This window comes from Anabas testudineus, chromosome 2 (assembly GCF_900324465.2).
Source record: "Anabas testudineus chromosome 2, fAnaTes1.2, whole genome shotgun sequence".
In the NCBI taxonomy this organism is placed as follows: Eukaryota; Metazoa; Chordata; class Actinopteri; order Anabantiformes; family Anabantidae; genus Anabas; species Anabas testudineus.
Window position 1 is genome coordinate 22,960,828 of NC_046611.1, and position 16,531 is coordinate 22,977,358.

At 39.4% G+C, this 16,531-nt stretch overlaps 1 protein-coding gene across 1 annotated transcript; it reads right to left on the bottom strand.

The window, feature by feature from the left end:
• Positions 1-6,836: 6,836 nt before the first annotated feature.
• Positions 6,837-13,751, bottom strand: si:ch73-206p6.1 (phospholipid scramblase 1). Its single transcript, XM_026361152.1, has 7 exons — positions 13,693-13,751; positions 12,961-13,048; positions 10,667-10,709; positions 10,337-10,557; positions 10,025-10,186; positions 9,337-9,498; positions 6,837-8,900 (listed from the first exon to the last, which is right to left on the bottom strand). Exons 2-7 carry the CDS (start codon positions 13,027-13,029, stop codon positions 8,871-8,873), a joined length of 687 nt encoding a protein of 228 aa, XP_026216937.1. The 5' UTR covers positions 13,030-13,048; positions 13,693-13,751; the 3' UTR covers positions 6,837-8,870.
• Positions 13,752-16,531: the final 2,780 nt, after the last annotated feature.

The following is a 16,531-nucleotide window of genomic DNA, read 5'->3' on the forward strand; positions in this document are numbered from 1 at the left end:
TGTGACAAGGCACAGCTGTATTTGAACCCCCCCCCCCCCCACACACACACACACACACACCCACACACGCCCCCCCCCCTGATTGTTAAACATCCCTCCCCTGGTCCCCTCCCCCTGAGCGCGCAGCGTCTGTCACCAACACTTTTACCCTTTCGCAGTCCACCCTGCTCCTAAAACACTTTCTGAGGCTCATTAGTGTACACCCTGGCATAAAACTGCAAAACCACAAGGGTAAAAACGGCCCCAGCATCTGGGGATTTATTCAGTTTTTGCTGTCCGGTGATTATTTATTCATTACTCTCCCTGTGATCATTTCAAACCTACCTTCTGCTGTGTTAATCTATCTAGCATGAAATGTATAAAACAGCAGTGCACTTTAATCAACAGCAGAATTACAGTAAATATACTGCAGTTAATTTAGCGCAGTACAATGAATGTACTGCGTTAAAGCCCTGAATTTACATTTATTAACAACTAAATGTACATAAACAGTCAGTTAATCATAAAACAGCTTGGGATGAAAGCCCACCGGTGTTAAGACCACAAGCGAGGCCTGTACCAGAGGATGTGGGGGCACTTCTGCTTTTTTTAAAAACGCACCTAACTTCAAAATCAATATTTGCTGCTTTTAAATTCTCTGACAAGACATTAAAATTGCACATTGCTTCAGCTCTGCTTCCTGCAGTGTTTCTGACTGTACAGCAGAAAACCACACGCCCTTGTCTGGCCATGGAAAGCAGTCTGTATTACACAGTTAACTAAAACTGCAGATGTTAGTGCTGGTGCCACATTAGCGTACACATATGACGGAGAACAGAAACCCCACATTACCTCCGGCTTCCATTTAGTATCAGACTGTATCTGTGTCTCTCCACTGTCTCAGCCGGCCTTGAAACTAATGCACTCGTCATATTTGTGTCTGTCATTCAGAGACTGGCTCAGATCATTCCTGTCTAACAAAAACGTTGCATATCTGTTCATGACTGGCAGTGAATGTTTTACCCAATGACATCACTGGGTTCGTAGCTTTGAAAGCAGGGGGGGGAGTAGAATCTGAAACATTTTTATGAGATAAGTAACTTCTTTCCAGTGGGGCCCTGATAAACTGCGAAAATGCAGAGCCACGCCAGAAAACTGGCGAACTAAGTTACTTGACTTAGAGTTCAGCCGTTCTTTCTTCTTCTTTTGCTGTAATTCAGTATGCTAAAACTTATGTTGTGGAAATTTCTCACAAGAATCAAAACTAAATGACAGCGTGAGGATTCATCTCAGGTTTGCTACATGCAGCATGGAGAGAAGACATCGCCAGTGTTCTCTGACTCTGTCTTCTACAGTTCCACTTTTATAGGCACAAAGAAAACGACCCCCACACAAATACAGATACCAAATATCTTATCACTGATCATTCCTTACATTCTTTAGGGTCATAAACATGCAGAGGGTGTTTTGAGTATACCTGTTCGAACGGTGTCCTTTCTGTGACTTTTCTTTCCCTGGGCTAGTTTGTTTGTTATCTCTTGACCTAACGAAACATTTTCACTACACTTACACTAGAGTGAAAGCTGGGCAGACACGCTTATGGAAATTAGTTTGTCATGAGAAAATTGCTACGTTGAATCCTGCTGCCCATCCCACCAACACATTTGTCTAAAAAAAAGCTACTCCTCCCTATTGTGAAATACAGACAAGCACAAATCAAGTTAAAACAACTAGACTCAGTGGAATGTATTTATCCTGCTATTTAAAAACAAAATAAGCTATAAAAATGTAAGATTTCATGGCTCAGTGACAAATATCTAACAGGGATGTTTGCGATGTGGTTTAGTGAGGGAACTCTCTGCAGCTGGAAAATACATGTAAGTGTAATAAAGCGTTTGTGGTGGAGAACCTCATGCTGCATCTTGGCAGCATGCAATAGGGAAAATGCAGTGCATTGCTTCACTTCACTGGCTCAATTCTGAGTACATGCTGAACATTTAGAAAAGCCAGGGAAATGTGCTCTGGATTTGATGACACCATGTTATATGAGCAGTTTAATATCCCACCAGAGTCATGTACTGGGAGATGTGATGTACTGTACTACTGTCTGTACGAATCACAAGGCCATCGAGATATTAGCTCCCACGTTCAGTCGGGACTTGCAGAATGGTGAAGGATGTTTTAAGTGCGCGCAGTGGTGGCAGTGGTGGCTGTTGTTGAGTTTAAACTTGGGCCACATGTGGTGTGGGTGAGAAAATTACACTTAATTATGCAAAAATTGGCAGATACAGAAGCTGGGAGGCTGCTCCTGCTGCTGCTGCAGTAAGTGGTGCGAACTCATCATGAGGACCCACCTGCAAATAATTATCCCTACCCTATACCAGTCTGGGTACCAGTGGATGGTAGCCGAGTTTGGCTTGCAGCACACATGGATGTCCAGCGAAATACAGCTCTTGCCCAACCTGATGAGAAGCCACAGACTTGGTTGGGAATCTTTCTACAGCACAGGTGGCATGAGCATATGACTGCTTTTTAATTTTGGCTTGTTTCAGCGCCAAATAAAACACACACAAGCCTCCTGCCTCTGCTGTCCTTGCATTAGAGAAAGACTAAACAGAGTTGCAGCTTCCTGACGACAGTAGACCATCCTCTATTTCCACCTCTGTTGTGGAGACAGTACGTTTACAGGCGCTGTTTAAATTTAATCAAGCTGAAAGAAGAAACAGATGATTCATTATGGAGGCAGACTGTAAAGGAGACGTCCAATATTGAATACATAGTAAAATTACTTTAAGGAAAAAGAGGACACAGTGTAAAGAGGACACATGGGAAAATAAAACTGCAATTGCTCCTCAGCTCACTCACTGGCATTTTTACAACTTCCATCAATATATATTTGGCTATATAATCTAAAAAACAAATTGTGGCCTGTTTCATTTATGTCAGTGTACCCCTTTAGGGAATATCTAAGCAAAAATCATCAGGATCAGATTTCTGTCTATTTTTGACGTAACCCTCTTTTGGTGGCAGGACGGGATGGTTTTGCAATTGCCCTGGTGAGTCACATTTCCTAGACAGTAAACGTTGCTTGAGAACCCACAATTGCACCGTGATTGCAAAAGAATGGGTTTTATTTTTATCCCAAAGGCTTTGATCACGCCACAGAAAGTTTAATTACTAGTCCAGATCAATGGAAAGGGCAGCACTTCTTGTCTCCACTCAGATCACTCATCACTACGTCGCCCGTGGCCAAGATGTGTCCACGTCGGTTCCATTTATCATACAGGGCATCCAGCGAACCCAGGGTGTGTTCCAGGGGTTGCTGGGTGGGGGCATGTGAAGGGGTTTCATCAACACCTCATTTAATGTAACACCAAAGAACTTTAACAAGCACAGCAAGTAGTTTTTTAATGTCACCCCAGAGACTTGCCACAAAAGGAGAAAGGGGTTGGATGTGGATAAATTCACTTTGATCGTGGGCGGTCTTTCATCTGTTGTTTCATCCTGAACTTACTTACTGTAAAAACTCCAGCAGTAAACGTGTCCATATCAAATGCTAAATGGATGCACAGTTGAAAATGTTTGCCATTTACAAACCTGTGTGATATTCAGTCCTGCGTATTAGCATTTCCACCGGACAGACTAAGGTTTCAGGGCAGCGGTCATTGAAAATTACACATAATGAGCTCTTTTGTCAGCCTTTCATTTCGATGCAATCATTAGGCGGCCATGTTAAAGCCACAAGGCTCCAAAAATATACAAGAAGTAGGTTGAGGAGAGGATTCAACCTTGCATTAATCTCCTCCCTGTGCCACCTTATTGCCTTAAAAAGCATGTTTATACACTACTAGATTGAGATTGGGAAGGAAACCTAATTATTGCCTGGCTTCCATTCACTGACAGCAATCTTTCCATTCTGGTAAGGGTGACACTTTTATTATGCCCAGAAGTCACAGGGAGAAGGAGGACGTGGGCAGTTAAATTCACAAAGCTCAACCAAAAGCCATGGATTCTGGTCCTGTGTGCCACATAGTGTTAGTACCAGCTACGTCAGCAGTTAGTAAAGGTTGGTGTTGGTCAGATTCTGGTTAAATACTGTAAAATATCTAAACATCATGCTTAAACACTGTATTGCTTTTTCAGTACTTAGCCAAAACTAATCTTTACCTAACTAGGATATGTGTTTTCTAATCAGGGTCACATATTGTATGGTTAACAACTAGAATATGTGATAAATATTTTCTCATGTTCATAAAAATGCTGTGAGTGACGCCATGCTTTTTTCAAACCAATGTATGGTTTTTACGAGACCATGTTGGTGAGGTATAAATTCCCCCGGTCTTTGATTTGTTTCTTTCGCTTTCACTCAGTTGTACATTTGTGTTGTTTTCTGAGGCTGTGTTTGCACAGATGTTGTTTAGGCCGTTTGTTAATCACAGCGAGTTTAAAGCACTGATACCAGAAGCAGCGAGCAAACAGTACGCCCTTTTGTTCTCAGGGGAGGTTCTCAGGTCAGGTCAAGTTGAGCTCCAAAAGTATTTTTTCTGTTCCTTGTTAGTCAGAAAATGTTTAGTTTTAATCAGTATTCACAGTGCCATTTTAACATTTTGACATGTGAAATGTGTGTGGAACTTAAATCCAGCAGTTCAGTGAAACAAACAATAGAAGAACCTCAGTATACAGCACCTAGTTGTGTCAACACAGTAAACACACATGGCTGGCCAGTTGTCCCAAATGATATGTCTGATTCAAAGTTGTATTGTTGCCCTTACTCCCAAAATTCAAATAACCAATTGTGTTTTTAAAGACTTGTAAGACAAACTTATCACTCAGTTTATGAATTGCAAGGCTTTGATATGTGTTTAATTATAATCTATGAAATGGAGTGTTCCCACATGCTGTAGCTGGAGAAAACATCTGTGTTTTTTCCCAGTGTGGGACATCTCAGCAAATCACTGCTGGAGTGACATAAGTGACATCACTTGTGTGTGGTCTGGGTGTTTAATTCATACCAAATGTGGAGTGTTCCTCTGCAACACTATGCTACAGTACGTCCAGAAATGTATGTTCTTTGATTGTGTTTCCCAGAGAGGAGAATTTCTAAAGAACTGTCCACTTCAAGAGACATGTAGGAAACCACGAGGAGTTCCAGGGAACATTAATCTTTAAGTACCACAGCTGTTTCTGCACAGTTGGAAGACATTTTGAGTGATAAAAATTAAAACGTAGGGTCATAATTGTGAGGACATCTGAAGCTAAATGCAGATTTTAAAGAAGCTGATGATTTTCTGTTGTTAAAGACAAAGCAGGCAGTGAGCACAAACCTCAACTTTTTCAAATCTACACTTTCTGTCTGTTTTCCATTATCCCACACAAAATAATGTCATGTTGAAGACAAAAGCTGATACACTAAACCAAGCAACTATTAAGGATGACACCAGTGTGATAACACAACCAAATTGACATGTCATAAATTTTACAGGTATGATTATAAACTAAAGTATTGAACGAATTAGAATTGTTACCTGCCTGATGATGATGCCAGAAAAAAAGTTGTGTGTGTGTGTGAGTGTGAGTGTGTGTGTGTGTGTCTTATTCCAGCTACTAAAGCGTTATTTAGCTAATAAACCAATTGTTGGATGGACTAATGGACAAATGTTAGATCACCTCATTCAGTATGATTCATCCTCCGGGGATCATGACAAACTGATGACGTCATCAAACCTAGAGCCAAAGAGCCAGCATGACTAAACATGTTGCTTTGATGAATGTTCCTCAGTGTTTTACTGGACACTCCCAATGTTTTTGTGATCTCTTCGATTGGTTTATTTTGGTTTTTTTTTTCAGCCTCATGATGACTTCCTTTACTCACATAGACACATCTTTGGACCAAATGCAAAACTACCATCAGGCCTTTTATCTGCTTGATTAGTCTTGGAGCAACAAGGATACAGGCCACCCCTAACCATGAAACTGCTTGTCACTTTCATTATTTATTATCCAACAAAAAAGTGTGTGTGTATGAAAATGCTGTAATCCCTCAATGGCCAATGTCACAGTTTTGTCAAACCCACTGGATTCAAGCTGAAAGCCTAGTTTGAGATTCAATGTGGTGATGTACAGAGGCCAAATACCAAATATAACTTCTCATCATTCCATTATTTATGGACCTAATTGTAATTAAGAATAATAATAAATAATTTAACTGCCAAGCAATGTCTAAAAACCATCACTATCACAAAACAGTGGTGCGAAAAAATCTACCCTTACTCATTGAAATTAATAATAGTTTCAGTAATAGTGAACTGTGATGTTCCACAGGTACAACTATGTGTGAATACAAAACACTGGATGAGCTGATCCAAAGGATTTAAGCATCACCCTCTATTCAAACCTTCCTTTTTACACAGCCCCGTCTTTTTATTGATGTGTGATTAAAAAGAGCTTTAAAAGCAGCTTTCAAATTAGGGTTCTTTAGGCTACACCCAAGGTTAACAGCTTCATGTTTCTGGCATATTTCAAAAGACAGATAATTAAACATTCTCATTTCTCTTTACATGTTATCATCGAAGGACATCAGTGTTTGACATGATCAGTTCAATCAGTAACTTTGCACAGAAGATAACATTCAGCTTTAAAAGCTTAGGAAAACTGCTAAAATATAACTTGAAGGTAGTAGTTGTAGTGGCTATTGAATTCAACTAATTAACAAGCAAGGTCAGTGGTAACAAACAATATTGAAGGGATTTCAAGTTAAGATTCATAGGATCAGTGTTTTTTTTTCTTTTATGGGAAATGGTGAAACAAAAATCAAAACAACCACATACATCATAATATTCTTTATTGAAGTGTTTCCATGGACTGTTTGCACTATTTAAGCTTAGCTCACAGAGTTTGCATTAATTGCATGACTAAATCGTTTATTAGTTCACAGTATTAGTGCAAAAGTAGAAGAATATTATTTTTAACCGTTTTAAATTAAATTACTAAATTCCCCTTATATCACATTCTGACTTAAATTTTTGGCTTTTAAACACAATCAAACAGCCTTCAGAGGACATAGCACCAACATCTTACACTATTAATGCATTTTACCAAACAAGACAAGATCAGACTAATCCTAATGTGGAAAAAATGTCACAGTAATATACTTAAATGGGGTAGTTTTATTTAACATTTTAAGCTGTGAAAACAGAATACACTGCAAAAAACATCCATCTTAAGTACTTAACCATGTTGCCTTAAAGTCCAGTTTGCTTTTTAAGAGAAATCCACTTATGGTAATTCTATAAACAAGAGTCACTAAGAAAAGGCAAAAAAAACCCCAAACAAACAAACAAACAAACAAACAAAACAAAAAACACTCTTGACACAAGAATATAGAAGTCTTCACTGGAAACATTAGCTTTTCCACCTGTCATTTTCTATTTTTTAAATATTTTTTTTACAAAAATAAATACTTTTTTGGGCTTTGAATACCTGTAAAAATGACTTAAGGTGGATGTTTTCAACAGTTTTCCACAGTCTCAGATGGCATACTGAAATAGAATTTTTGTAATAATGATAGAAAACATAATAGATCATGGTGTATGGCCTTAGTGCTAATGTAGCAATCGAAGTTCAAGTTGATATACCAGTAAACATATGCATAATGTGACATATATGCAAAGTTGGATGTGTTGATCTACGAAACCTCCTCCAAAGTATTATTCTATCTTTATAGCATCAGGTGCCGGTGTATAATTTCTCGAGCCAGCAGTAGCTAACACTTCAGTAGCATGCATTTCAACCTGAGTTTGTCCGAAAATATACACTAAGCAGCAGACACTAATATCTGAATGAAAATCATGACAGAAGCAGGTTTTGAGTTTGTTGATTTGGGCTGGTGTTGGGTTATTCTTAAATGAAAAACTAGCTCCCTCTCGTGGACAATAGCGGGACATTACATCAAGCCATTACCCATCACTTCCCCAATAAACAACCTACAGAGTTATCAATGCATAATTACACTCACGGGCCACACTGTTAAGTACACCTGTACAATCTATTTACATAAATGAGGACACCAAAACATTAGCAACACCTCTTCATAAAATGCACTCCACCACCAAGTATTACTCGAATATTAAACATAGTGTAGAATTAGCATCTTTCAGACAGATTAAACAAAAACTGAGAAGATTATAACTGTGTAGAAGGGGAATTCATGGCGGATTAGACAGCACAGGTGTACCTAATAATAATGCACACGAAATGCACTCATAGCCCACAGACACACAAATACAGCACACACAGAAAGCAGTGCACACATATTGCTCTATGTTGACAAAGTGTTAAATCAGTCAAAAAGTAAATCAGTCAAAAAGGGCACTGAATACGTGAAAACCCTGACAAATAAAATAACCCAATTACACAAGTGCTAATTGGCTGATCGCCTTTGCAGTACAATCAATTACATAGGTGTCTTTCACAAACTATGTAACAGCACTTGCCTTTGACAGTGTTCGCCTGTCATTTACATACATTGATGTTATTGTTGGATTCAAGTTTATTTAAAAGTACCAACTAAAGGTTCTGGGCCCACAGTGGGTCAGTGACCATAATGTAAACACAAATAAAACTCTCACACAAGTATTGTCTAAAAACACTGCACTGTGCACTCACAGCCCAGCAACATGTTATAACAACCAACCTGAGCATCTAAGACTAAAACAAACCTTCTATTTCAGTGTACATGCAAAATTATGACTTTTAGGTACCTATTGGTACTTTCTTTGAAATATCCATTTGAAGGTTGCTCTGTATTAGGGCTTTTTGGACTGATAGTCATGGCTTTGTGGTCTTGTTCTTCAAGGAATGTGGTATGTTTACATGGAAATCCTGTTTGGCTCCTAGTTAGTAGCCTCAAAGAACATAAAATCCTGCGCAGGCAATAAACAACAGAAACAACAATAGAGTGTGTTAATAGAAATGCAAAGACATTAAACTGACTTCGACTTTGAAATACTTGACATGCTAACAGAGAATCTGACACTACAGAAAGTAGCACTGAGAAGCTGTTTTGCATTTGTGGTGATTGGAATAGGTTCAGGTCAAATTTCCCACCAAATGTAGGCTAAATGGTGCATTAAGTGGTAGGTTCATGAAATTTTTAAGCACCACTGAAGAGAAATATACCCCATAAAAGATGGGTCAAATGAGGTTAGCGCTTCTCTAACAGCCACTTTCTGGCGACAGTTAAGTTGTAATGTGAAAATCCTGAAACAGACATATGCAGGAATGTAACTTCAAACATGACAATGCTACTTTTTGACAAGTTTAATGTTATTAAAAATATATATATATTGTTGCACTTACAATGAGAAAACAGGCACCGATCATCACAGCCTTCATTCTCACATCCAGATCCATGGGGAACTGGATACCAAAGTTGTCTGAGTCTGTGAATGCTTCCCGCAGAAGTCCAGTCCACTGCTTACTGATCTTCCCAATCTTACTGACTTCATCCATTGTCAAAATCTGAAGAAAAAGAGTTACAGAGAAGACAAATTGCTGACACGTTGCATTAGGATAAAGATCAATCCCTTTACTTGTTCAGTTTTATTGGCCTAAGATGATGGAACAATTCATATTCCCATGCAATTGCAGCCTTTTTCCTACTGCCACAGTAACTTGAGTTTTGATTCCTCAATAATGATTTCAAAACAGCTTACGAGGAACCAGGATGGTAATATCATGCTTCAGTTACCCTTTCTCAGGGTCTGGAAAAAGGCCTGTATCGCTGACCTAAATCCGCTGCACAGCTCGAGCTAATAAAACCTACTGAACCATGGCACAATGGCCACACTGTACCACACAAGAGCATGCCCTGTGAGATGGCTTCATTCAAGCTACAGCTTGTGCTGATTGGAAACATATTTCCTGTTTCAGAGCGCGGCGAGGATCCCTTACAAAAAATGCCCAAAGGGCACGAATTTTACCGTGTCGTGTTATGTTTTTTTTTTTTTTACAAATTAAATGGACGTCTATATTTAGAAAAACCCACCTCAAAGTCAACATCTGGAAGGCAGCTCCATCCACAGAAGGGCCCATGTATCTTCAGCACAGGCTCATTGTGTTCATTTGCAACAATGAATTTAGGCGAGAACGGGTGCCACTGTTGTAAAACGTACCCCACTGTGTTCCCAGGGGGAGCCTGCACCTCCAGCTGAGTGAGGGATTACAGTGTGATTTGTAGTCATATCCTCATATAAAAGTAAAAGATGTGAGGTGCAAACAGTACAGTGAAGCAAAACCACCCTGAACGCAGTAATGTGATAGACACAAAGCAAGCATGTCTAAAAGTGGCTCCACTTACCTCTTGTAAACAACAGGGGAAGAAACAAGACATGCACTTAAGTGGTCTGGTGATGGTGATGATCTCTTGTCCGAAATTGTCAAGGACGTGGATAGTGAAGGAGCGCACGGGACCACAACACTGTCGACTCAGACAGTCGTTCTCCTCCACAGCGTAGAACACATTTTGACCCATGCTGTTACGAACTTCATACTTGTTGTTGCTTTCAAACCCAACAAGGGCTGCACAGATAAGGGAAACATAATAAGCTGCTGTCAGGCGGCCAGACAGCGGCCAAACATACTTGTGCAGAGAAAAAGAAGTAGCCAGAAGTTCATTGACAATATGTACCTTCAACAAGCTCAACTTTCTGTTTGATGAGCAGCTGATCCACCTAAAATAACAGATAACCACAGACACTGGCTTCAGAATCATGTATCAAGTAAAAAACACAGTTACCACCAAGCATCGAAAAGCTGTTTATAATGAGATAAAGTAAACACAACATGAGAGGAATGTACACCTTTGTTCTTATCTTTTGAAAAGTTAAGAACAAATATAAAAACAAAACACTGTATTACAGTTATGAAGATGTATTTATAGAATAAAATATTCCTAGAGAAATCTCACTCTGAACTGTAGGTCACTTATTTCAAGGAGCCTGTCAATTGTTCATTAGTGCACATAGGAAGAAAAAAACAACAACTCCACAAGCACCACTGATGTGCAGAAATACATAAAGAGAATAAAATACAGATTCTGGGCTCTCAGTGTGCATAGGCGGAGGTCAGGACATGGACAGCAACAGTACTAATTTTATCACCATGCCTAACATTTAGGCCCTTTTCACAGCAGACAATTTGACAATAGTAGGAAAAACTGATTAAAGTTTTGTGGACTTGTGTGGACGAAATCATCTTCATCTCAACATCAGTAAAGCAAAGGGGCTAGTAATGGACTTGGACAGGAAATCTTGGAGTCCTGTCACCTGTCTCTCTATACAGGGGGAGCAGGTCGAGGTCGTATCTGAGAAAATACCTGTAAGTGAACTTGGACAAGAAACTGGACTGGACAAAGAACTCAGCAGCACTGTACAAAAAGGCTCAGAGCTGGATTTACTTTCTGAGGAGACTCAGGTCCTTCAACGTCTGCAGCACCATGCTGTGGATGGTCTATGAGTCTGTGATTCCAGTGTCATCTTCTATGCTGTGGTCTGCTGGGGCCGCAACATGAAGGTGGCCGACACTAACAGACTAAACAAACTGATCCGGAGGGCTGGCTCTGTTCTGGGGGTGGAGCTGGACCCTCTACATGTTGTAGCTGAGAGGAGGATGCTATCCTAACTCCTCTGAATCCTGGACAATCCCTCCCACCCTCTACACAGTGTGCTGCTGGACAGAGGAGCACGTTCACCCAGAGACTGATCAACATTATGTACTCCACTGAGAACCAGAGGAGGTCCTTTCTGCCTGTGGCCATCAATCTGTACAACTCCTCCCCTCTACGTAAGGGGAGAGGGAACTGACAATTTCTTGTCATATATTTGTGGTCATTCCACCCTGGACTATTATTATTGACCTATTTTCATCCATCTCGCATATGAATCTTGAATCTTGAAAAACAAAAATGCTGAAATATATTAATGATGGCTCTATAAACAGTATCTGACCTCTGTCTCACATTTCTGCAAAATGTTATCACAACAAAGTCCAGCTGTCCACCTGCATTTCCACTTATGTCCTTGAAGTCTACGTTCCACATCATCAAAATGACATGTTAAGTTATTAATAATCAGATCAAGCACCTCATTTCTCGCTGCACATGCTGTAGATGTTATACTTTGTTACTATAGCTGCTATTTCTTACTGGGATATATCTCACATTAGCTTAACAGAGCTAGCGTGTGTAGGAACAATTTTTTTTTTCTTTGAAAATGTAGGATTGACATTTATGGTCTCTTAAAATGATGTTACCTGTTTCCAACAAGATGCTTAAAAATGGTCATAGACGGCAAGCTGTGATAGTTGCAGCTGTTCCATTCAGACATAATTCATTTAATTTATATTTATGACACTGCTTCTGCTGACATGTTTTATGATCGGAGAATTACAATACCTCCCCATCTGTGGAAAACAGTTTAATTAAATATATCAAAGTAAAGTTAGAGTGTGTGATTTAATCGGTCTACTCATATTAAACTGACGTTACCCCATGATAAGTGCCAGAAGATTTATGGGGCGAAGTGTCACTGTACTCAGGTGAGCTTTTACCACTACTTCACTAAATACATGTTCACAAGATAAAAAAAAAAGAATTTATTAGTGAAGATAAACTTTAGAAACTCATAATCTGCTTTAATGAGTTGTGTTTATGTACTAAAGGTGGATTTTACATCAACTCAACTTTGTGTGTCATGGAAACCCAAATTTAGATTTTAATTGATTACAAACTAAATGTAAACGGTGGAAACTTAATAACATGTCCCTGTAAAAAAATGTTTTACACCCTTAGTGCAAGATTTTAAAAGTGACCTCACAGTTTTTAGAGTGTAGTATCTGAAGGAAGTAGATGTTAAAGAAAATAAGGCCGCTGACTAACAGATTACCAGGTTTTAAAGGAAACAAACAGAACAGTTTGACACCTACTTGGGTCAGGTATTCTAATCCTGGGGGGCAGCCTGGTATTCCCGGACTGGGCACCGCATACATATTCATTTTGTCCGAGTAGGGGAACCTGTTGATGAATGAAAGTGTTTCAAATGGGAAACAGCACAACAGCGCCACCTTGTGCTTATTTCGACGACAGTCATAAACAAATAGAGCGACAGATATTCCTGTTATTCTTATTCTATGTGTGTAGTGTAATCCAGTTTACTGATCGTCCTGGATTACAGCGTTGTCTCCTCTACTCCACGCTGCGGTGTGTGTGTGTGTCTTTATTATGGCTGGAGCAGCTCGTCCGCCGCGGTGGGGGCTGCTGCAGACCTTCATGGTGGGCGACACGGACAAGCTGATCTGGAAGTGACGGGCTTTTTTTTTTTTTTTTTTTTTGTAACGGGAACACACCACCACGAGAAATGATCTAACTCGGCTTCTTCACGCGTGAACAACCGGCTCGAACACACGCAGGCCACCGGCGATCGTCTCTGAAACGCAGATGATTTCGCAGCAGGTCTCCGGAGCTGCTCAGGTTACATTTGTGATGTGTGCGAGCGCGTCGTCAGCTGCTGCACAGCGCGCACGCCGAGAGGCTCCGTCCGACTCTTTACTTTAACGGAGACAGACACTTATTGAAATCACCGACACATGAGCCCGACATTACAGGTCCACGGAGTGTGGAGGAGACACAGCCACTACCTCAGAAATAGAAATACTCACCGATATGTTCGAGATTTCTCCCACTACTTAAAATAATAACAGGCCACTCCGGAACCAAGCCCACGGAATAAACCTCTAATCCTATTGGTCGGCGTCACTGCACTTCCCATCGCCATGTGCCAATGAGAAGACAGCAGTGTAGCTCATAATAGACAGAACAACACGGAGTAGGAACCGTGAGAGTATTGATAAGTGTTGGTTTAGACAATTAAACAAGACGCAGTATGATCTGATCAGTAAGCTTAAAGAACGTTTTACAGCCAGAGTTCAGGAAGATTTTAATTTTATCATGATAAATCTGATCTTACAACTCAGAAATGAGCTCTTGCCTCTATGAGAATTTTGAAGAGGAAAACATAAGCTAGTGTGCATATAGTGGAAGCTTGTAAGCAATGAATATGGTAGATACATTGTTCAACAGTAAGCTTACATTTCTTAAAACAGAGTCATTTTTTAATAGCTACTGAGCGAAATGACTTAATGAGAAGATTATATATATATAATCCTCTTTTCAGTTGTTTGTTTTGTATATTTTTTCCCACCCTACTGTGTTGTGGTGAATACTTTCTTGTTACTGTTGTGGAGAAGACAACTTCACCTCCATAAATATTGAGGTCGATACAAAGTTAGCAGATCTTTGTGTCTTTTAAAGCTACAACAAGCAACTTTTTCAAATCAAGTCGGCTCAGTCGATACATTTTTCCCCACTCTGTCTTCCCTCTCCCATCACACTCTCACCAGCCCTTCAGGCCTTGTTACAATATTTCATTACAATATAAAAATGCCACCAAAGGAGAACAAAAATGACACAATGCTATGCAAATTGACTTTAATGTTTCACACTAACACTTATACTGATAATTGTTGGACTTTAAATCCAGGGGTGGATATATAATTTCAGAAAATTAGAATTAGTCCTAAAACTAAATAAATGAAACTTAATTAAATAATAAATGACACAACCAAAAATTATGCTTATTATTCACACATTAAAAATGTATAAATAATTTGTAGGATTTGTAGGAGTTGTTGATGCTCACCAGGCTGAAAAGAGTTACTGAGGAACTTCTGAGAAATTAGGATTTTTCACCAGATCATGATCATTCTGTTACCCTCCCGAGTAGTAGTTAACCAAGACAATGTAATGTAATATCCATCCACTATCAGCTGCACGAAGTTGGAAGAAGGAGGTCTCTATTTGCCATTCTCCATTAGCATTGTTATCCCATCAGTAATACATGGTGGTGGCAGGTAAATGATCTGGGCCTGCTTTGCTGCTTCTGAACCAGGATGACTTGCCATTGTGGATGGAACTAGCAATTGTGAGTTGTACAAACAAATAGTGCAGGAAAATGTCAAGGTGTCCATCTGTGAAATGGCACTCAACAGAAAGTGGATCATGCACCAAGACAACGACCTGACACGCACAAGTTGTTCCTCCAAAGAATACTTAAAGGAGTAGAAAAATAAATATCTTGGAATGGCAGAGTAACTCTGTTAACGTTTTTGTTGTGAAAGGTGATCACACTAGTGACTCAATTTAAATATTTTGCCACACACAAACATTTAGCATGGGATCGTTTTCTAGAAGAAATAAATGTGTCTTTTAGGTCATATTTTAAAGTCACATATTCACCAGCGTCACTGTACATACACATGAATACCAGCATGAAAAGAGAAGTTCAATGGCTTTCAAAGCATACTCAAATATTGTCTTAATATAATGTTTCAGCAAACAGGTCTGTAACCCGACAGAAACAGACAAAACATCATAAAACAGACATTTGTGAATAGCACTTCTGTATATGTGTGAAACATGAGTAGACACTACATGACTGAATGCACGCTAGGTCTCAGGAATAATATTGCACTTCTGTTAAATTTGTATTTATTTTGTCAGATGTCAAACAGTGACTGTGTTACATGTAGTGTATTTTAGCAAATTGCATGTTATGGCAGCCACAGTTTAGCGGCATAGTTTTGCTGTGTTTACAATGAAGTGGTGTAGTAATACTTAACAGCTGTAGCCACAAAGTTTACCCCACGTTACTCGGGCCGCCTACATAAGCAATAGAGACATGAAATGAACGGTTCTCTGGATGTGCTTTTGCTTATCTCAGTGTCATAGAGCATTTAAGAACAGCTCCACAGAATGTCTTATGACATTATTCAGTTCTACTGTACAGAACATACACTACAAATATATTATTTGTAATACATTATAAGAAGTTAGTTAAAGTAAATCGCACCTTGCATATTTTAATGCAGAAACTCATCCAAATCAGGAAAGAAAACTCCTTGTCACTCAGCTGATGTGCACTTTGTATAGGTTATTATATGTTGTATCCACTGGAGAGCAGTGTTGAGCTAATGATGCTTGGCCTCATGGCCATTACCAAGACTAATGCAGAATTTGCCTTTTCATTGTAAAACAAAACAGTCACAGATAGACCCACACACACAATCACGCTCGCTACTCGGTTACAAATGATGTGACGTGGTTGGGTCGAGTATCCTTATTTGCGAATACAAATTACCTGATTTCCGCAAGCACTACTGATTTCTCCAAGAAACGCTAATGAGAACAAATGATGACTTGCACGCAGATCTGCTGACACTTCAGGCACAGACAACTAAAACCATGTTTTAATTGATTCATGTTATGGCAATTGCTTATAGTGACCTGAAATACCCTAGAAAACACTGCAGAGAAAATCAGTTGTGTGTTGTCTGCTTTATAATAAATACATTTAAAAAAAAAAAAGCATAGATATTTGTTTATATTTTTACAGCAGCGGAAGACAGTTTTTTTAATACATTTAATTAAGCTTTAAATGCA